The sequence below is a fragment of the Myripristis murdjan genome, chromosome 19 (genome assembly GCF_902150065.1).
Source record: "Myripristis murdjan chromosome 19, fMyrMur1.1, whole genome shotgun sequence".
Lineage (NCBI taxonomy): Eukaryota > Metazoa > Chordata > Actinopteri > Holocentriformes > Holocentridae > Myripristis > Myripristis murdjan.
Genome location: NC_043998.1, coordinates 4,756,344 through 4,778,645, shown reverse-complemented (window position 1 = coordinate 4,778,645; position 22,302 = coordinate 4,756,344). Strand labels below are relative to the sequence as shown.

Below are 22,302 nucleotides of genomic sequence, written 5' to 3'. Positions count from 1 at the left end.
TTCTTCCCTTGAGAATAGTCAGGCATTGGCAGTCCGTAGTATTGCATTTCAGAGATACACAATACACACAAAACAGAAGCATTGCTATCAGTGTAAATAAGAATTCAAAACAAACACAAGCTCTTAATTATTTCCTCTAATTTCCATGTCCTCAACATTTAGTGGGGAAAACAAGCTTTGCCGTGAACTGAAGTTACCTATGAGGAAGAGATTTTAAATAGAGATGAGTGGCTGCTGCCAAGCAGCAGGCCTGTAAATGTTTGCTGGCCATAGTGGAAGGAGGGAATAAGTGACCACAGCAATCCAAAGAGGCCCAGGACACGCAATTAGCTGAACCAGAGCTTTTTATAAAATGTGCTCAATGTACTTCAGTTCTCTGAAACCTAAAACTTGATCATTGTGTAAATACAACACATCACGTGGATTAGCTGTTTATTTCTTGAAAACAAACACCAGTTTCTCATAGGGTCCAGTGAAAACGTATTGTCCACCCTGAAAACTGTCCAACTGGTTCCTAACTCAGCCCAGTAACATCTCACTATAACACATCAAGATTTTATTTGACATATAAGGGGTCTGCTTCTTTCTGTGCATGATGCCAAGACACTCAGTGTTGATGGATAGTCAATTACTTTTTGTCACGTCTGACTTGGTTGATGTATTAACTTCTAAATTACTGCAGGAGGAATGTATCCGTGGCTTCCATAACCACTGGACATATTTAGTCACTCCTAATCCATCTCTTTGCAGCTACGCCTCTGATGTGACTTCCGGGTTGAGTGACGGCTACGAGGGCCTATCAGAGAAGAGCGGGAAAACAGCCGCCAGACGGACAGCCGGGAAGCTGTTCAGGAGGAGGGCCCGGTCAAGGCTGCGCATCACAGGGGTACGATAAATCAAACATTGTGTTTAATTACAATACTGTGAATGGGTAAACAAATAAATCAGGCCGCTGCAATGAATGAATTAGTGGATGCGTATTATTTTGGAGAAGTGGTCAAGCTACACCCTGATTACGCAATCTTATCGTTTTTTATGGTGTTCTTCCAAGAACAGCCACAGTACATTTCTTTTGTGATCAGGACACACTGTGGTCTCTTAAGGAGTGTTCTTGTATTGGAGACAGAGACGAACAGATCAGGCTGACCTACATGTGCATGCAGGAGATAGTACAACACACACACACACACACACACACACACACACTGTAAACTTATCCTCATGTGCACAGAGTGGATAGTGCAACACGCTCATACGTTTTCACACATGCAGATAAACATGTAGAATATGCACACATTGTTTTAGCGTGCTGTGTGTTTTCACATGGCAAACAAATGTCCCTCATCACCATCGACCCCGTCTGTCTCTGCAGCTCTCTGATAAAGTGGACCGGGTGGTGGAGTGTCAGCTGCAGACCCATAACGACAAGATGGTTACCTTCAAGTTTGACCTGGATGGAGATAACCCCGAGGACATCGCCGCTGTCATGGTGAGTCACCGCTGCCTCGTCAGCGCCCATTCAGTGAGGAACAGGTGTGCTATATACACTGCATCAATAATAGATTATCACACCATCAACCTTTATTTTACCTCGAGAAAAACAGAATATCTAACTTGAATATCTAACTTTAACATAAGGGAAGATGATTACTTAGTGATTTTATAACCTGCTTCAAGGACGTTATGCTCCCACCACTGTTAGTTAGTTTTGGTGTCAGCCTGTCATCAGGATATCTCAAAAACTTATGAAATTTAGTGGACAGATATGGGCTCCAGGCCAAGGAACAATTCATTAAATCTTAGTTGTTTTCCAGATCTCAGATTTCCTCCATCAGAAAGTGTTTTTTTTTCTTGTAAATTCCAAATTCCAAATAAAAAATATATGTTTGAAAAGTTAAGAAATCCATTTACTCAAAGTTAAAGTAATAGGAATAATATGTTTGGGTGTAACAGCAAGTTGGGGTTATTGTTTAGGTAGGAAATGTTCTGAATGAAATATAACATGAAAATATGAATGCAAAATGATCATTAACTAACTTTTTAACATTTGCACAGCACAACAACCGTCACTCTTGTTAGTTTTGATATCTGTTATCACCTCTGGGAGACTGTGCCTCTTGTGTAGTTTGTACAGAATAAATAAATGAAAGGCTTTATCGGTTTACTGATGCAGTGAGCTGATAAAGTCCCCATGGTAGATTGTATCTCGGTTGCCTGTACACACTATTAATTCTGCCCTCAGTTAATAGCCTTTTGTTTGTCACTCCAAGCTGTTGCTGATATTGTATCTAAGTTATTGGAAAGTGAGTGACACAGATAAGCAGCCCCGTCCCAAGTGTCATTCGGGCTTCAGTGCAGCGGCGCTGTGGGTCGGTAACGGGGGGGGAGGGGGGAATGTGTTAGTGCAGAGACACACATGAGCTTGTGGAAGGAAGACATGATGAGGCAGCATGTTTCTACCTTTGTGGGTGTACCAGCACCGTTTGTTCACTGAATGCACTGTTTATTCGGACTCTAAAATACAGTGGGCTTTTGTTTACTCGGTCTTGGCTCAGTAGGGGCACCAGGCATCATGAGAGCTCCCGCGGTTATTAGTGCAGCATTTAAACAAGCTGAATTATACCATGCTGACAGGAGACAGTCACCACACCCAGCCCACAATTCACAGCAGCGCTCAAAACCGCCTGAATATGCAAAACTCAAAACCTCCTCTAACAAGCTGCTGTATTGTGGATGTTGCACAAGACCAGTGCAATTTATGTTTTGCACAATAAACAATAGCTGAGGGTAACTGGGTGTGTGCTTCGAGTGGGTGGACGGATGAATGCATAGATGGACTCGCAAACAAACAATAAATGTGTCTAGTGCCAATAGGAATGTGCACTCTTTTTTTTTGTCTTTAAGGTGCACAATGAATTCATCTTGCCATCAGAGAAGGAGGGCTTCATCCACCGCATGGGTGACATCATCAAGCGGGCGGAGGCTCTGATGGCGAAAGAACAATCTGTCCATTCCAGTGGGCATGGTCCACCCCGGCCTCCTTTCCACAGTGGAGTTAACTCATTGTCCTCCTCACAGGTCAGAAGCCGTTCGGTTCCAAACATCCACATCGCTGTATTTTAGCCGAGAACAAAAGAAGTACAGGACCTGGCCACATGTTTCATTGCACTGGCTGATCATCATTAATGACATCAACCATAGTGTGTCCAGAGCTGTGCTTATCTGACCCATAAATCTGTCCCAAATGGAAACCCTTCAATTAAGCGTTTTGTAGACTTTCCACAGTGGCTTTCCTGGGACTTGCCCTCAGAGATAGGGGGTTAAGGACAAAATGTCCTCAAAGCCACCTGAGGTAACACTCTAATTAGGAGCATGATGATACTAAAAGCACCGATGTCATAAAAGCTAGTGATTTGTGGAATTACACCCAGCATCCCCTGTTTTTATTATGCGATCCCACACGCATCTCCATTACTATATCCTCCTCAGTCCTTATGCCATAAAGAAAAGATTCTGTGAAAGGTTGTACCTTAAAATGAGGAGGACTCCCAGGAAATAATAGAGTTAGCAGTCATGTAATCTGGTACAAAAGATGACCTAATGGCTGCTCAGATTAATTCAGACCGGTGTGCTCAAGGGAGAGAAGAATCTGTCCTGCCAGGACACAAAGAGCACAATCTCTTTGTACCCTTCAGTTAAAAAAAAAAAAAATCTAATATGTTCATGGAAAATAGCCTTGGAACAACGTAGAGTTTCATATAAGACATGAGACCAGTAAGAGCACTCTCCCCCCACCTACACACCCACCTACTGCCATGGTTCCGACCCCCTGGGTGCATAATTACCCAGGGCTGCTATGGACAAATCTCTTCTGGCTTCAGTCCACGACCTGATTGAAAACAGGCCATGGACCACATCCCTTAAGACCCCCCTATGGCTGTGCTCCCCAGATATTTGCATCCTCCTTCCAAAAAAACAGAGCATGCTTGTTAAGTCGGGAAGAATGCAACCCGCAAGCCCCGAGACCCATCGAGCTATCTCTATTCTGGCTGTGGTGCCTCTGAGGGAAGGAGCTATTCTGAGCTGGGTTTGTGAGGAGATATTGTTTATAAATGGAGCTCAAGCCTTTGCATATCTAGCTGATGCTGGATTCCTCTGCCTACTGTCAGGGAAGCGTTCACAGCTTATTCAGCTCACAGGGGTTGTCACAGATTGAGCCAGATTAAAAGGGCCTGTTATTCAGATTATAGAGGTTAAATGACTCACTGTAAAATAAATTTGTGTGAATGCGTAAAGAGGCCTTTATGGTTATCTTAATTGCTCCATAAAATGGTGTTTATTATGGAAACATTTCTTGCCAAATGAACAGTAACGTCTTGCGAGCCTCATCTTGGAGATTCTTTATGGTCCACTGAAGCTTGTTTATATTTTGCATCAATAGAGACACACAAAATATGTATTGTACACGTATGCATATATAACATCCTCAGAGGTCTGACCTTGGGGTCACCTGCAGTGCAACAAGCCTTAATCAGCATCCTGTTTGCTTAAGGACACTGTAGCAGCAGAAAGCATGATTGATGTAGTACCACTTACTCTCCAGTCGAGCTGTGTCCCATCTGTTGGTGCTAAACCAGATGAATTGTACTGTACCAAAAAAATTGTATAATCAGAGGCAGTCAGTCTTCAACTAAATTATGAGATAGCCCATGTTGTCTTTTCTCTTTTGTTCTTTCCCATTATGTAGCCAGGTGAAAATCCTGTATTACTCATTTTGTACATGCATATTTTGTTTAAATAATAGACTCAACTCAAGGACAATTATGTATGTATATTAGTTTTATACTGAGGTTTATCAAATGTTCTCTGTTACAGCCTAATCTGCATAGTCACAGCCTGGCTCGGACACACTCCTCCTCCTCTCTGCCTGGTAAGTCACAAGTCTGATAAGATGCTCTTTAAGATTAAATATGATATGAAAGTGAAAGTGAATGGATTCCGTAGGACTTTGCTTCCTGGTCTTTTTTCTTTGCCCATTTCATGAAATACCCATTTCATGACTTAGAGCAAGTGAAATTAGGTCTCTGCTGCAGCATGTTATATGAGCATGCATGTCTTTGTTGCATGCCTTGTTTGTTCATTTGTCTGTGCATGGTCCCGGTGCATGTGTGTGTTAAGTGTGTTGTGTATGTTCATGCGTTCATGCATGTGCGTGTCTTGATTTAGATTTCAGTGTGGCTAACCCGGGTGTAGGGGTACGTGACTCTCCCCCAGTACCCACTGGAGACTTCTTCAATGCAGACATTACTTCACCTGGGCGACCTCTCATACGCTCCCAGTCTTTCCACAACGGCCCAGGTAAATAGCCCTCCATTTGTCCCTCTGGTCCTGTGTGAAGAGACCTTGCATTGTTTACTGTTTCACTACACAGCAAAACTGTTACAGTGTTTTGGCAAAGAATAACTCAGAAGTAGGCTCAGCTACCTCATAAAAAGCTCGCCCCCTCCTCCTCCGGGCCCGTTCTTGGTATTGTTCAGGCATTTGCATGGCGCCAACCACTTTCCCCACACCTCAAAGCCTGGGTCTGTGTCAGCCTTGCAGCGGGGCCTCTTGGGTAATTACCTCACCTGAAGGGCGCTTTCTGGCTTTTAGGGAGACGTGAATGCTGTCCCTGTGAAGCATGAGCTTTTCTCCAGTGCTGTGATACTTTGCAACATCTGTTTGCCAGCACAAACTCCTACAGAATTTCCAAGAAAGCCTCCTCCCCTCACCAAAGTCTGTCTCCTGACAGGAGGGGCATATGAAGTCAATTACAGAGCACACATCCCCCATCCTACCCCAGCTTCAGCCTTAGAAGCCATCTGAATATCCCCATTCCCTGTTGTCCGTGTCCCCTCTCTGCAAGACGTCCACTGCATGGTCTCTGTCGCAATGGCTCTGTGGCCACCCGCCGTCATTAAAGTGTTGCCTAACCTATGTTTCCATCAGCATGGAAAGAGAGGAGGCTGGTTTACCTCATCAGCAGGAGGCGTGGTTTACAACTGTAGAGCCATTGTTGAAGCAAATGTCAAATCAATGAATTGGGCCTGGTTATTGGCATCCTGACAATTCCCCAAGGAGTGATTTAAAAAAAAATACCGCTCTAAAATTCATAATCAAATCTGAAGACTCGCGCGCACAAACGCACACACGTATGCCATTTAAACACAGCTGATGTGTCATGCGCAAAGTGTCCCTTGTTGAATCCCTCACCGCCGCGTGTGCCCTGTGTATAACCGTTCCAGCTTACAACAGCAATTACAGACAGATACTGTGTTAAAGCAAAACATCTCTTTTCTCCATGGAAACCGATCTTTTTAAAGCACAGGAGGGATTTATGCTCCAAATGACTTATGCCTTGGCAGGGGGCAAAAGGAAGAACTGGATGGACTAAAACCTGAGCAGAAAGGAAGAATGAGTGATATAACTTGTCTTTCTAGGTCGGCTCTGTCCAATATTCCATTGCATGGGTGCAGGGGTGTTCGATCTAAAATAACCCTTCTTAGGTGTTATGGCATGCCTGGGTTTTCTTATACAAGGTTTGGTTGTGAAAATTTTTCCATGCCAGGCTAAGCAAATTATTGTCTGCCAGCTACAAATAATTAAGACATTGTTGATCTTCTTTTTGTTTCCCAGGGTCTCCTCTCCACTATCAACAGCCCCACCACCCCACCTCTCTCCTGCCTCACCACCAACACTATCAACTGCCATTCATGGGCCACACACACTTCCCATTCCCGTACCCAAACTCCCCTGGATCCCCCAAAGCAGCAGGGATCCATGCTCCCCTCACACGTGTAGCCAGCAACCCCACCATCCCTACAGCCCATTCCCCAGCTCCAGGGTCGCCTAGCCCCCTGACGGAGACCCCAAGCCCAGGCAGCAGCGAGGGCACCTCCATGTCCCCTCCTGCACATCAGCATCCCAATATGTGGCCCCCCCAAACCCAGCCCCTCTTTTCCCTGGCTAATGTCATCTCCATGGCCATGAGCATGGCACAGTCTTTCATTCCTCCTGCAAGCCTGCCCGCCCAGGGAATGCCCTCCATCCAAGGCTTCCATCCCCAGCTGCCACCTCACATGGCTCCACAGTCAGGCTACCCATCTGTCTACCCACCGCATTACCAGACCTCACCAACAGAGGTCCCGTATGCCACAGGGGGCATCCCAGCACAGCCTGGTGTCTACCACAGCCCTGACAGCACGCTGCAGATGGATCCATCTGTGTATCCTCAGAGCGGACATCCCGGCTGGCCACATTCCATCTCTCCCCCTTCCATGCCTTCCGTCCCTCCGCAGGTTCCTCAAGAGTCTCTGCATCAGGCTGGATCGTCCAACCCCCCCAGCCTGGCCCAGGACGACAGACTCCGCAACTACACAGTCCCGTACCCAGCTCCGGATCCAGCCCAGGCCAAACCCAAATCTGAAGGCTCCAGTTCAAACTCCTCCTCAGATCTTTCCCCGTCACCCCCAGAGAGCCCTGAAAATACTGTGAGTCATCACTAGTTGTGTTTATTTCACAGTTTATACTTAATGAGACTAAAAACTACACTTGGAACTTATCCACAATAAAGATTTGTAAAAGCCTCATAGATAGCATGCAACATCTACTTTACTTTTTGTTTGAAAACTGCATATGTATCTAATATGGCTTATCTACTCAAGTCTTTTGTCAGAGCTGCTGTTAATATAACATAAGTGTAAGAATGATGTGTTTTCTCTTCCTGCATCCTGTCTAGTTATCATCCTTCAACACTCAGTTGCGTTCTCCAGTACCTGAGATGAATGCCAGTGGTCTTAAACCGAAAGCCTCTTCCAATGACTCTGGTAAGACATTTTGTGTGTGTTTTCACATTTCTCCCACTAGTTCTCCTCCGTCTATGGATCTTAAATGTCCAGAGTGATGTCGTTCTACCAGCCAGGAGCTGTGAGCGTGTTGGAAAATGACATATGATGTTTTTGTTAGCACCCCAAACAAACTCACACACATGCACACACACACACATACACGCCATACTTCTCAAGGTTTCCCTCTCATGCATGTCAGTTTTACTATGTATTAGGTCTAAATAGAGTCTGATGATTCTGTTATGGCCAATTTGCCTTCTGAGCTGTTTTCAGTTCTCTCCCTCTCTCCATTTTATCTTTGGTGTTTGGTGACATTATCACCTCTTAGTGGTGCCTCAGGAGCCATTGCGTAACTGCATGTCTGGATGTAATGTTCCATTGAATAGGGACACAAACGTAGGTGTGATGGCGGTCCTGCCCACTGGCACCGACCAATCAGAATGCGTCAATGCTTGTTATAGGCCTCTCCTCCCCACATCCACACCTGTCAGTATTTATACCCGCCTCAGAGGCCTACACTTAACAGAGTTCCCTCTGTTTCAGTGGGTACCGAAAGAAACTGGTACGGAGCCAGCCGCTCCAGTGTCTGCTGTGAGGGGGACACTTAGTGGGCAGACTGAGGCACTGCAGGACTCAAAGCCCTAAATTTACATTATCTGCAACAATGAGTACTTCCAGGTACTCAAATTGTATGTGTCACTTGATTGTTTGTGACTGATAAATGAAATGAAATGTTGTATAGAGGATATACACATTATTAGATCAGGACATATGAAACGGTGAAACAGTTTGTCACCTCTTTCCAGTGGGTAGTCAATGAACATATTTTCTTTAATCTCACCCAATCAGTGAGGAATGAATGGAGCTCTGTTCTGTTCATCAGTCGAGTGTGATGAGATTAGAGAACAGTGGCTGCTGTCCAGCTGATGATTGATCTCTTGTTTCAGTGTTATCACACCCATATAAACTGCCTGTCTACACGTTAGACGTCATCATTTCTAACTTGCTGGTGGTTGCAAGGCTCTTACAGTTACAAGAGGGAGATATTACAACTGACTTGCAGTGATGTTAACCAATATTGCAGGATTCTGTCCAAAAGGAAAAAAAAAAACCTGACAATTTAGAAATGCACTGAGTTGCTCAATCAGGTGATGTACATGGGTGTTTTTTATAAACAGAAGTGAACTATTCAAATACATATTAATTTAAATACAAACAAAATCACTTGGAGAAGTTCATCCTGATGCATTCACAATGGTTGAAACCACTACATAATAGCATTTATATTGATTAGCTCCTCTTTCTTTCTCTACCTCGCAGAAGTCCAGTCTGCACCAGTGACTGTTGGGCGCTTCCAGGTGACGCCCAGCATGGAGATCCCTGTACCTGCTGTGCCGGGCGGTGCTGCCCCCGCCAGGCCTCAGTCAGTGAGCAGCAGCAGCACCTCCTCAGAGAGCAGCACAGAGGAACAGGGCGAGTCGGAGACAAGTCTGGGCACTTCCCTCACCATGTCCCCACCTCATCCCAATCCACACAGAGGCTCCACAGGACTCCTTCAGGACTTGGACGGTCAGGCGGGGTGGGCTGGGAACCAGGAGCAGCAGCAGCAGGACAGAGATGAAGAGGAGGAAGAGGAGGAAGAGGAAGAGGGAGAGGAAAAAGGGGCAGAGGAGCGACAGAGGTCGAGGAGGAGGACTCGGAGGAGGGCGTGCAGCCTCAGCCTGATGGGAACGTCAGCAGACAGTGGACTCTCTGTGATGACTGCTGAGACGGAGGGGAGGCTGTGGGATGGAGGGGCTGGCAGCCCACAGTACAACAATACCCTGCATCATTTATGGATGATGACTTACAGCCGCAGCACTCCCTACCTGAGCAGCGATGACTCAGACAGCGATGACTCAGACATGCTGGAGGAGCTGGAGGAACTCAGAGAGAAGTAAGTGTCGTCACTGGAGCCATCCAATTTAACAGAAGAAACTTAGATGAGATTGAATATGTTGTAAAGTTATGAACTTTAATCAGGATTCCCCATCAAGTTCAGGCACTTTCCATGACTTTCAAAGTATTGTTTGGCAAAATTTTTAAGGTAAGGTAAAACATTGATCAAAATCAAATTTTCTAGGATACTCATAGTCTTATGCTAAGTGATTGCTATGAAGTCCTTCATTTGCATATTTCCCTGACATAGTTTTTCCTTAGGAAGTGCTGGCTCTCAGATTGAGAAATGTCTAGAAAGCTTAAATCAGTTGTTGGCTATATATTATCATTAGTTTAATGACATACTTCCAAAGCCATCATTTCATTTTCAACAACTTAAGTGCCTTTTTTCCATCTTCAGATGATTCTCAAGGTCCACTGGAACCCTGTTTCATTGACTCTCAAAGCAGTGACAGAACTTTGCCCGCTTACATGACTTTTTCTCTCCTATCAGGCACCTGGCGGAGGTGCAGACCCTGCAGGCTGCCCAAAAGCGAGAGATTGAGGAGCTTTATGAGAGGATGGGGAAAGTTCCTCCACCAGGCATCGTCTCTCCTGCTGCTATGCTGTCCAGTCGACAGCGGCGCCTGTCCAAGGGTAGCGGCTTCCCCACTTCCCGCAGGAATAGTCTCCAGCGCTTGGACATACTGCCACTCCAAGGTGAGGAATACCCACCTCCATTTCTGAGTTTGTATTTTAACAGGAGTTAGAATCACCAAATGTGAATGTGCATTTGACTCTGAACTTACTGTTTGTCTTCCCAGGTATTATTAGGAGGAACTCTCTCGGGGGCAGTAGCAGCAGCTCCCAGGATAAACACAGCAAAGGGGTCACCTTTGCCGCTGACATTAGTAGAATGGTGAGTGTAATTTTCATATTTTCACATAAACTGAATCCAAATATGTCATGAGAAAACTTCAAATTACCATTATTGTTGTTGTTAATTAAAACAGAAATCATGTTTTAATTTTTTCCCCCTTCTCCCTGACACCAGTAAGAAACTTCAGCCAAGCACGCTGTATATTTGGACTACCTCATCTGAAGTGTGACTGCAGTAGTCAAACCATCCTGTACGAGGAACGCTTTTACCCTTTCACTGGCGCTGCAAGAAGCAAACCACCTCCGTCTGCCCGTGGTCCAAGGGTTCTGCCAGTGGTCATTTACCTCAGACTATATACACTGTCAGCCACAAGTCTGGATTTACCCAGGATTAACATCCGATTTTCAACCCTACATCACTCACATCTGGTGATTTCAATGTATGTGAAGCATGGAATGCAAACTGATCCGGGTCTCGTTTGGCTCGAAACTGATCAGTTCTTTTTGATCGAGACGACTGTCAGACCCAACGGTTCACACTGAAACAGGATGCCACAGTACTCTGCAAAATGTCACAACAGTTTGGTGCAAATGTTTTCTCTGAGCAAGCTTTTTGCATAGGACAGTCAAGTGATGGCACAAAGTGCTACAGAGTTGTGGCCTGCAGGGCCACAGCACCAGATACTATGACTTTAATCCAGAATGATGGAAATCGTTTTCCTGCTTGTTTGACCTGCAGCCATTCTATCACATATCTATCTTTGCACAGTAATGTGAACTGCAACAAGGCTCTGACACTTTCACTGACAGTTGTCATATACATGACAATGATGAAGATAATCTCACAATTTATTTGCTGTAGTTTATTGTCTCAGCACCTGCTGACTGCACACTGAATACACACCCTTTAGTATAGCTGAGGTTACTGCCTTCCAGAGGCTGACAAGAGCAGTCTAAATGCATCGTTGTACAGTTTAGTAGATGCCGGCTTATCTCAACATTTATTTTGAAAACATTATATTCCGGTACATGATGTTCTTCAGTTGTTTCGACACATCGCCTGACAGAATGACCTACACTCTCTCACTCACAGTTGAGAGAGAGAGTTTTAGATGAACTGAATAGGATTTCAATTGGTGATGCTTCTTTAAATCTGTAGGACAGCATGAAGAGATATTAACTGCTCTCCCAACATTAGAAGATGTAAATCATGGGCAAGGGGAGAAAATAATCATAAAATGTAAAAAAAAAAAAAAAAAAATCTTTGCAAAACACATTTTTTGAAATATTGAATAGGAAGACATTTAGTAAAAACGTGCAAAAGAAAATGTTTTGGTTTAGGGAGCATCACACATCCATTTTCAAATATCATAGCTGTAAGAAAAACAACAAACAAAAAACAAAAACAAAGCCTCACACTTTAAAACATGGGCTTTTATAATGTTGATTATCCATAAAGAAATGCACCTAGACTACTGGCTTTCCCTTTTATTGTAAATGTGTATATATTAGAATGCATTTGTAGTTCATGTTTACAGGTTATGAGAAAAACTAAATATTTTGGTAAAAGTAATTCTTGCTCAAGCAAAATCAAAAAATGTGTTGCCTGTTGCATAGATCAAGCACCTTCTGCACTTTAGTAAAATCTACTTTAGTCCTCAGTCACTTACACAGATTTGTTTTGTGGATAAGACTGTACTCGTGTTCACTTCAGGAAGAACTGGTATATTTCCTGTATGGGTAGCATTTCTGCTGTTCTTTTTCATAAGGGAGCTAGAGAATACTCTTCAGTTTATGTTTTATAACCATATTTCTTACTGGATCAAATGTATATTTGTACTTTAACGAATGATCCGCCCTCCGACAAGTTCAAACTAACAGAAACACTGCTGGATATAGAAATCAGTGAAAGCTGTGAACCCATAGCCATTACAGTAGTCCTTACACACACTGAATTTTCTGGCAGATGAACTCAGTTGAGATTTCCATAGTATATAATATATTCAAAGAAAACTAATTACAGGTCAAAATTTTGAATGTAAATATATAATTGTATTGCTTTCTGAAGCTGCTGTCCTGCCATGCTGAAATCTGTGCCTTTCTCTTGCTATGTCTTATTTTATATTTTTACTCTCAAGATTTGGTGGCTAGATCAGGCTGCATAAATCATATTTTGACAAAATTAATAAATGCAATTGTAATTACACTGATTTTTTATTGTCTTCACTGCCTCGGTCGGTTTCTAATTCTTGCAAAAGGCATTGCATTCCACACAGGGACATCATTATATAATAAAAAGAAGACATTATACATTTTTAGACACACTATCACTTCATTGACATAAATATCTTTAATTGGTTTATGTGTGTGTGTCATCCAAGCAGTGTCACCGGCAATTCCTTGTGTTCAAGGCCACTGTAGATTCAATATTAATGGCTGACTGTGATTTAGCATATTCACATGGTGTACATCAGATCAGGATGCCCTAGGAATTATCATGACTGATTACTCTACAGTCTGGGGCCTCTGAGCTTCTTCATCTTATAAAAATGCTGCTTGTATCTGAAAGAGGTCATATTGAGGCTTGTGGGTCAGTCCTTTCTACTGGCAGGTGAGGTCAGCCACAATCGAGACACTTTTATATTAGCAACAGAACAACACAATTACCCTTTACAATCAAGACAAGACAAAGTCCAGTGCTGCCTCACAACATGGGACACAGCGGCCAGCATGAAACATGACGGAGTGGCTGCAGTGTCCTCGCAAGTCCCTCCTCTCGTTGTAAGTGCAAGAGGTTCCAGGAGAAACACCATCACGCGATCCAGCAGATCACATGCATCTCAGTTGGCACCAGTCTTCGGGCCCTGCGTCCTCGCAAGCTTGGCCTCCTCGTCTAGCTCATCCATGATTCGCTCCTGAGACACCGAGTAAAATGTGTAGCCATCTAGTGGAGGCAAACCGTCAAGGCAAACACATCCAAACAGGAAACACACAGTCAAAGTAACGATGGAAACAGCATGCCACACCAGGACGGACCAGGGAGTTCAACACCCTTTAACTTACTTAAAAATTTAGAGCGAAAAAGTTAATAGTTGCCTTGTAAATTAAAGTCAAAAGGATGTTTAACCCTTCTGTTGCTAGGGTCAATTTGTCACCAGCAATTTAAACCTCCAGAAAAAAATATTATAATACTAATTGTTACCAAAGTTTATGTGTCAGGTACTTTGTTTCTCGTTGACTACCGAAACAAAATAGTCCTTTAAATAAAACATAACTATACTACAGGTATAGTTATGTTAGATTAGGCCTCTAAAGCAGAGGGACATTTTTGGATGATTATAAATGGCATGTTATGGTTCTCCAGTGTCATCCAAATCAATTCAAGTTGATATTTCTTTCATGTTTCATGCAGCTAAACGAGCCTTGGGTCACACAAACACCAAAGCGTACAAAATGTGCACAGGACATTGAAAACATCATGTTAATTTGATGTTTACCCACTTGTCCCCATTAAATTAGGAAAAAAAATTAAGCAAAGACTGGTGTTAATCATGTATGCAGGGGTGTTAAACATTGAAAGGGGTCAAAATGAATCCAAAGATTAAAGAAGTCATGATTTTCTCAACTTTATGCACATCTGCATTAGATAGAAAACATACTAGCAGTCAATGAATGGGGATGTCTCTGTTTGCCTATAATCTGCTCAAATACCATTTTGTCAACACAGTGCAGATGTTCAGTTGTAAACTAACTTTAAAGAGGTTTCGCTAAAATAACCTTTCACTTTACACCGTGCTGTGTCAAGCTCATTGGCTAACAAACATTAGCATGCTAACGTTACGTAGCTACCCTCGTTCACCTTGTGTGTGTGTTGCAAACGGCAAGGATACAAATACCCATCACAAGTGCTCCGATAGCCAGCCCCGTCGCTACATTCCGCGTCCTGAGCTTCTGTGTTTTCTTCTTCCACTGCTCCAGCTCCACCTGCCTGATGAAGTGCAGCTGCTCCGGGGACAGAGCCTCCTTGGTCGGGTCTATCCGTGTGGCGAACGGGGCGTCGGACTTCTGCGGCGTCTTGTCGGCCATGTCTGCGCTGCAGTCAACGAGACGCTGTTTTACACCTGGCTCTCGAAGAAACGCACAGCTGGGTTATAAATGAGCCGCTGTGGTGGTACTGTCAAGCCCCGCTTTGAACAGCCTAGCAGATGATTGTCAGATCTACCATGCTGTGAGCGCATCCAACCCGCCTGTGCAACGGCCTAACGGCTCCCCGCTCCCTTTGGCGTACATTGGTTCCTAGTGTCAGTTGGCAGTGAAACTGCTGCAACATCGCCACCTTCAGGAAAATATAAATCTAGCTCTGGTATTTCGACACATTTTTTTTTTTTTTTTTTTTTGTTATTAGCTGTAATTGAATCCGACTGAGGCATTAAAGTCAGTTGAATTTTTTTTTTTACTTTATTTTTAATCACTGCCATTTAGTGAAAAATGGCGATGGGATTTCTGTCTTACCCGAGGCAAAGCAAAAATCTCAAGTTTCGACAAACCTCCTTTGAGCTTCTATCCGACTTTTTGATTAATCTCAACAAAAGTAACAAGGAGAAACTGGACAGCTTATCAAAATGCAGCGGGGTTTTCAAAGATAAGAGGCTGCTCGGTGAGTGTGTTAGAGAGCTAATCAGCCTTGACATTTCAACTTGACGGTTGGTTCATCCGGTTGACAGCTGATGCTCATTTTTCATTTGCCGACAGCATTTTAAATTCTTCAGCTGGACGTAAAACATGACAGCAGAGAGGCTTAAAACAATCTCTCACAATTTAAAATATGGATTTTTTTTCTCATAATTGTTGTATTCTTTAAATAAGGCTGAGTTATTTTATTTCCTGTTGTGTTATTTGGATATAACGTTATAACACACCTTGCACGGCTTGGTAATAATGTGTAACTTGATGGAAATGCTTATAACGTCTTCATTTCATTATGTTGACACTACAGACGTATGTTTATATGGTGATTTTACAGCTGTAGGTCCTATAAATATGCACTGAAAGTTCACCGTGGGTCAGATCAGTCGTTTTATCTGTGGGATGGGTTATTCAAACATATTGTGAAGCTGTATTTTTATGATGGATTTATTTAAGACACACTCCAATGCTTGTAGTATCTGTGGTTGTGAACACACTGTAAGTTTGTTTTCAGGGTGGAGCAGGTCTGCTTTGCTCCAGCCTGCAAGATCTCTCTCTGGGTCTTTGCACACCAGGACTGCTGAGCTTTGAACCAGGACGCTAGGAGTCAGTATAAACTCCTCAGGGTGCTAGCCTCTTTTAGCTGTAGGGGATGAATGCAATGAAAACATAGGCTTCTAAGGCCATGGAGGCTCTGTAGCTGACAAAACCAGCCAGAGACAAAGTGCCGATGACAAGCAAAGTGAATGATGTCAAATCTACAAACATGTGCTTTCTTGTAGTTTACATTCTTGTCCCACAAAAATGTTATTTGATTTAAATGTATCATCATGCCTCTGTTTGTAGTGCAGCCTATTTCTTTAACCCTCTAACACACTTCCATGAGTTGTGAGTGTGTGTATGTGTGAGGGTGCACGAATGATATGTCAAATCTCTTCATTTGTGAAAATACATATCATTTTGAGCTGATCGGCATTTATTAGGTGAATAAGGACAGGAAACTTTTTAATACATTGACCAGAGGCTGATAGCTTGTAAGGTTAAATAACACTCTCACTGTTTAATCACCCAGTCTGAGTTTTAGAATAAGGAAGTAAGGAAGAACTTCCAAGTCATTCTTGGTCTCCTGCCAAACTGACTGGTCAAGAGGAAAAAAAAAAAAAAAGGCCAGTCACGATAAAATTTTGCAAGCGTTTGGCAGGTGGGTGGTGTTGATGTCCCTCCATGTTTGTGATTCAGTGTTAAATGTTTTACTTGCACAGATCTCAGTTGTCATTTTGGACAGGAGTTTGTACAAAGAAAAGAGAAACAAACATTTCCAGAAATACCCTTTAATTGCCACGCAGTTGCAGGACTTTCCCTTCCTAATAAATTCTTAATTGGACCACCATGACCTGTATGATTTTTTTTTTCTTTTATCACCTAAAGGAAAGTCTGTATCCCTCATAAATGATGCAAAATATTTCTGATTTTTGTTTGCCCATGAAGTCTGTAATTCTAAACGAATTTGGTTAAGTGTCCCTGCACAGAGCTCATAAATGGGTATGAATAGCCACTAATATCTGTTATGTTCTCTTTGAGAATATGTGTCCTCATGTGAAACTCAATCCACTGTTCACATTTGAATCTAAAGCCTCTCTAAATGCCAGTATAAACTCTGGACCGTTTTGGCTCAAGTCTGCCTTCTTTTGTTATGCGGAATCCATTTACCAGTATGAGGTCTGTCCCTTTATCAGCTTATGTAAGACGACCTAACCATGCTACATTTATTATGCCTGCAGTATGTGTGATGTAACAAATTCCTGTTCATATCTAGGTAGAACAAAATTTCATTTCAGCAAATGTTTTTTGGGATTGCCCAGTTTGTGGCCTGGGACTGCTGTCATCTTTGTTTCTCTGCTGTTCAGTCCAAGATACAAAGGTTACATCTCACCTCCCTAAATAATGCTTGGACACACTGTGCTCATCCTGGGACGCAGAAAAGCAATTTATTGTTTTGTGCTCTGCTCTCACTGACCCCGCACAACCCTCTTTGGTTTTCTTTAGAATATATCTTTGTGATAACCGAAGAGCTGAGACTTGATCCGCTGGTTGGCTACCATGCCGTTGAATTGCTTGAAAGGTAGGAGGGAGCTGCACAATAGCCTCGCCCTTGTTAAACTCTGATGTAATGGTTAAATCCGCTTGAATGACAATCCTCCCCTCAGGTTCACGATCAAGCACCTTGAAAGTTTTTTCACCACACCCACACCTCAAGGCGCAGCGGCCAAAGAGCCAAGAAATTATGAAGATCTTGTTTTTGAAAAGCTGTGGGAGAAATTCCCTCTTCTTGTCTTCTCCTGTGTGCAACTTGCAAGCAAACTGTCTCTGCACAGCAGCGTAAGTTTTGAGGCACCTACAACCCACTAACTTTCAACGTCCTACAGTTCAAAAGAAGCTTTCTAATGCTGTAATCATTCTAACACTTTCTTTGTCTTGTTTTACTTAGATTATCGACAACAATATTGCTGTGCACTTCCTTCACTCGATAGGCTGCAGTGTTTCCAAGCAGACTCTTCTGGAGTCAGAACTGATGATCTTGAGAGGGCTTGATTTCAGACTGAATGTCCCTAGTCCATTGACATATGTGGAAATACTACTGGAGGTACTTGGTAAGTCATCATAGACCAAAACAGAGCAACCTATTCTAGGTATTAGGATGTAAGGAATTAGGAAAATTGATTGAAAGGGGTTCGGTAGCCAGTCATATTTCTTGAACATTTCTACTTTCCCAGGATACAACGAGTCATCCATCCCTGTGGAACGCCTGCATAATCTGTGCCACCATGTTCTCCGCTTCACCTGCCTGCAGAGGTCTGCCATCTATGACTCTTTGTTAATAGTCACCACTCAGTGTGTCAGCCCATCCCGGGAGCAGAGGTAATTTAATCTTTCTAAAAGACAGCATATTTCCAGATGTTTGGGGATTATGTACCTCTAACTGAGTGGGTTAGCTGGCTGACTCCTTAACTCTTGGTGGGTCAAACAATGAGCCTGCATTAAACAGAGAGAAGTTTGTACCGGTGACTGAAGACTACATGCTTCTTGGTGTTGGTGTCATCGCTGTGGCTGCATACATCCTGACTATCAGCAAATGGGAGCAGGTGAAAGAAAGATTGTATTTGCATCACATTCACAATAGCATGACTCCAGGAGCCTTTTTTTCTCTCCATGTTTGACGTTCAGCCTCGCAGACAAACTATATCATTATTACCTGATAATCTGTAATGAAAGCGTTTCATACTGCACAAGCCATTCTGTTCATTTCCATTGATGTAGGCTTGCTGTTTGGTTTCATGCATGACAGGTGGTGCAAGAGCTCAGCCACATGACAGGAATCTCATGGAGGAGCATCAGAGATTTCGCCTGTGTGACGTTGATGCATATTACCAAGAACGGTTCTGCTGTAACATCGACTTGAGTTGTGACAACAAAAGAATGTCTTTATTCTGTTTACAGTGAAGTTTATTGGATAAGCTGACAACATATGCTATGCAGTTAAGTGAGGTGACTGGCATAAGACAGAGATATACATGTGTTCTGAATTATCTAATGTAATGAACTGGCTCTAAAATAAGCTATTACAGCTCCCTGAGTAGTTGAGCTCCTAAAATAGCTGTCATATATTAATGCCTAAACTGAATAAATGTTGAGTTAGTGTCTTTAAAAGAGCATTCACTAAATGAAACATTTCTTTTACCTAAGAATACAATTAAACACGTTGACCTATATCAGTATAGAAGATGTTCTAAATCTCTCACAGCAATAACTTTGCAAACAACAACTGTAATAAATATTGCAATAAACAGTGACTTCATTTAAATAGCTTCAGTACTTTCACTGCCTTTGCCTTCCTCTGTCAAGTTCATCCGCTCTCAAGATGGCTCAGTTTAATTAGATGCACTGCATTGTGTTATAAACATTTAATGAATAAATCATAATGCATTAATGATAAATTTCACGTCAGTCAAGATTTAAAAACAGTGAGAGGCGTGGAGGATTAGGTGTCAGATGCCTCTGCTGAGGGGCTGCTCCTCTGTCTTGCTCTGATGGCTCTTACACTCGGTGTAAAAGAGAATTGTTGACTCAAAATCTGAGAATAGAATGAAAAGACCCACTGAGTACCACATGGAGAGCACAGAATTGTATTCATGCTTTTCACATAAAGATATAATTCCCTCAAGTTATTCATGTTTTAAAAATATAGAGCATATAAAAGTGTAATTATTTTGGCACAAAACTCATACTGAATGCCTTTTGAAACTGCCACAATTTTGTGCTGTCAATCACTGCATAAGAAGATATGCCACTCCTTTTCCAAATAGTGAATGATATATTTAAATTAAAATAAATAAATAAATAAATAAACTGAGGGTGACCATTTCAATATGATGTTCTTATAATAACTCTAAGTCCAAAGAAATTGCTGCTGTTTATCTATGTGGCTAGACATTTACTATCATAGCCTCAAGGAAATTACTTTCACATTTCAAAGAGGCCAATATAAGCTCTGGCTAATAAATATTTATCCATTCCAGCATTAGTAATTATTAAATGACAAATTAAAAAAGCTTTTCATTCTGTCACTTACTGGAAGGTACCTGCTGCTCAGTCCCAACTATGAGATGCAAATTTATGTCTCTTCTTCTCTTGGTAGTTTGACATCCCCTTGCACAGTGCTAATCCTTACTGCCTACAAAGCTAACTATGAATTGATGTCTTTGTCTAGTCTGGGTGGTGTTGACCTACATTTTGCAATATATGCATTATAATGTTGAATATGAGTAAAGGCCTCACGAGGAGACAGCTGCCTACCATGACAGTGTTTGACTGTGTCGTCTGCAGCAGATCTGCAAACCTCTGCTGAAGCATCAGCAGCATGTTCAGGTCGTGTATGATGCCCTCCTAGGAGGAAATGGGAGAAAGGCACAGTGCTACAGTAAGTTTGGCTTAGTTAGTAACTGATGCTAAACACGCATGTTTCCCATAATAGTGGTGTTCAACCATCTAGCCATTATACATTTCAGTCAACATTCTTCATTGAGTAATTGTCCCAGTTTACCTGTCGCTGCTGGCTGTGTCTTCGGTAATAATCATGCACATCAAAGTCATCCAGGTCCAGTGTTAGACTCCCTTTGCACAGTTCACATGTTTTAACAGCTGAGAGCTCTGATCCTGAAGAAAAAAATGCATATAATGTACAGTGCATACACACATTACTTCTTCTCGATCATTCCTTTTTTGGTTGGGGTGAGGATGTCTAAATGGCTCAGAGCTTGCAGCAAGTTCAGCACATCACCTCTGATTATCTACTGACCTGACAGGATTTTTGTCTGGATCCACCTCTTCAGGCAGTCATGGTGAATGAACTGCAGGCTGCCAGAACACTGGCAGGGTGTCAGCAGTGGATTGGTCGGGGAAGTAGCACCACTCTGGCAGATCCGACACTGTTCTCCCTCCTCCTCATCAGATGACTCCTCTAACAGCCTGTAAGTAGTAGGAAAAAATGTAATTCAGATTCTACCTTAAGATTATAGGATGCAAGCCTCTCCCATAACTGAGTCATTATATTTTAAATGACATCTTAAAACCCAGCTTTTATAGATTTTCTATAATGTGCTGCATTTTAAGCTTTTGTTTATACTCTTGATACAGCTTAGTTCGATGATACCATTTTTCTCAATATCGTATCAGTTCTCTGGTTCCCTGTATCAACGTTGTTAATTTTTTTTGCCAGTTTGTCACCCAATTTATCATATAGTATTTAGTGCTTTTCATTATTATACTCAGACGTTATGCGATAGGATGTTCTTTCAGCTGTTTATACATTTTCAGTCAGTTCTGTAAAATACTGTATTGTAATGCTAATAATCTTGTATCGTGAAATGTATTGCATTGTGAGGTCTGATAAATAAATAACCAGTAATAATATATTCCTCATGTATGCATCCATTGTCACCTTTCTTTCAGTCTGCGTATGGCCTCTGTGCTGCTATGTGTTGCTGTATGGCTCCCTTCGGCCGCTGTAGCCCCTCCCCCTCCTGCTTCACTCTCTTCAAAGTGCTCTAGGTCCGCGTGGATGTTATGAAGCATCATCAAGGTCAGATGATCCATCTCGCTAGAGGTTACTGAACCTGAGTCCTCACGGGGAGATAGCGACAAGTCATCGATACTGCTGTTTCCTTCCTGAGCAGTCTGTGCTTCCTCCAGCCTGTTGGGCAGAGTGAACTGCCGCCCTGAGAGACTGGGTGGGGTGGCCAGCCTCGTCTGTGATGTGAGCCAGTTGGCTTGAGGCCTCCCCACCAACTCAGGGAGACGCTGACCTGTCAGCTCAGGGGACGCCTCAAAGCCCCTACTGACTCTGTCAGCGATGGGGGGCAGTGGTGTAGTGTAAGGCATGTGACTGTATCCATCACTACTAACAGATTCTCTGCCTGATATTCTTGATGTACTTGACTGTGAACTGAAGGACTGCAGGCTATGCAGGCTACAAGCACTATGAGGAGGGCTGGTGCTGGCTGAGCTTGACTGAGAACCTGACCGCTGAACAGGGATATAATAGCTCTCTCTATCTTTGTCCTGCCAGGAGGCTGATAAGTCCTCTTCCACCATCTCCCCTTCAGAATCGCTGGACAGCCCACTGAGTCTGGGAAAAAGACTTCTGGGTGGGACAGCGTCCAAGTCTCCAAGAAAGTTCTCCAGAGTCCCAACACTGCAGAGACTCTCAAAGTCTGTGGAGTCCACAGATGATACAGTGGTGTCATCTGAAACTCTGGAAAATTCCTCTCTGTAAGTGTCCTCATTGCTTATGTCCTCTAGCTCTTCTGTTATACTGCTGGCCTCTGAGAAGCCCTCAAAGGGATCAGATATCAGCTGCAGAGCAGGCTCATCATGA

The 22,302-nt window shown here is 42.9% G+C and overlaps 3 protein-coding genes across 4 annotated transcripts in view; 2 read left to right on the top strand and 1 right to left on the bottom strand.

The window, feature by feature from the left end:
• The window catches only part of wnk4a (WNK lysine deficient protein kinase 4a), a 40,043-nt gene extending 28,075 nt beyond the window's left edge, over positions 1 to 11,968 (top strand). The window contains exons 11-21 of one of the 2 annotated variants that reach the window (XM_030077753.1): positions 751 to 886; positions 1,373 to 1,489; positions 2,905 to 3,078; positions 4,876 to 4,930; positions 5,227 to 5,358; positions 6,676 to 7,529; positions 7,778 to 7,865; positions 9,207 to 9,822; positions 10,318 to 10,523; positions 10,628 to 10,722; positions 10,858 to 11,968. In XM_030077753.1, coding sequence (XP_029933613.1) covers positions 751 to 886; positions 1,373 to 1,489; positions 2,905 to 3,078; positions 4,876 to 4,930; positions 5,227 to 5,358; positions 6,676 to 7,529; positions 7,778 to 7,865; positions 9,207 to 9,822; positions 10,318 to 10,523; positions 10,628 to 10,722; positions 10,858 to 10,860 — 2,476 coding nt within the window. In that variant the 3' untranslated portion in view covers positions 10,861 to 11,968. The remainder of the gene's footprint in view (positions 1 to 750; positions 887 to 1,372; positions 1,490 to 2,904; positions 3,079 to 4,875; positions 4,931 to 5,226; positions 5,359 to 6,675; positions 7,530 to 7,777; positions 7,866 to 9,206; positions 9,823 to 10,317; positions 10,524 to 10,627; positions 10,723 to 10,857) is intronic. The other variant, XM_030077754.1, reaches the window with a different exon arrangement.
• A 187-nt stretch (positions 11,969 to 12,155) lies between these two features.
• Positions 12,156 to 14,958, bottom strand: coa3a (cytochrome C oxidase assembly factor 3a). The gene is made up of 2 exons (XM_030077756.1): positions 14,573 to 14,958; positions 12,156 to 13,626 (listed from the first exon to the last, which is right to left on the bottom strand). Exons 1-2 carry the CDS (start codon positions 14,766 to 14,768, stop codon positions 13,523 to 13,525), a joined length of 300 nt encoding a protein of 99 aa, XP_029933616.1. The 5' UTR covers positions 14,769 to 14,958; the 3' UTR covers positions 12,156 to 13,522.
• Positions 14,959 to 15,100: 142 nt separating this feature from the next.
• On the top strand, positions 15,101 to 18,828 carry cntd1 (cyclin N-terminal domain containing 1). Its single transcript, XM_030077755.1, has 7 exons — positions 15,101 to 15,339; positions 17,415 to 17,490; positions 17,576 to 17,747; positions 17,857 to 18,019; positions 18,143 to 18,287; positions 18,415 to 18,511; positions 18,715 to 18,828. The coding sequence occupies exons 1-7, from the start codon at positions 15,171 to 15,173 to the stop codon at positions 18,826 to 18,828; spliced, it is 936 nt and encodes a 311-aa protein (XP_029933615.1). The 5' UTR covers positions 15,101 to 15,170.
• The last annotated feature ends 3,474 nt before the right edge of the window (positions 18,829 to 22,302 follow it).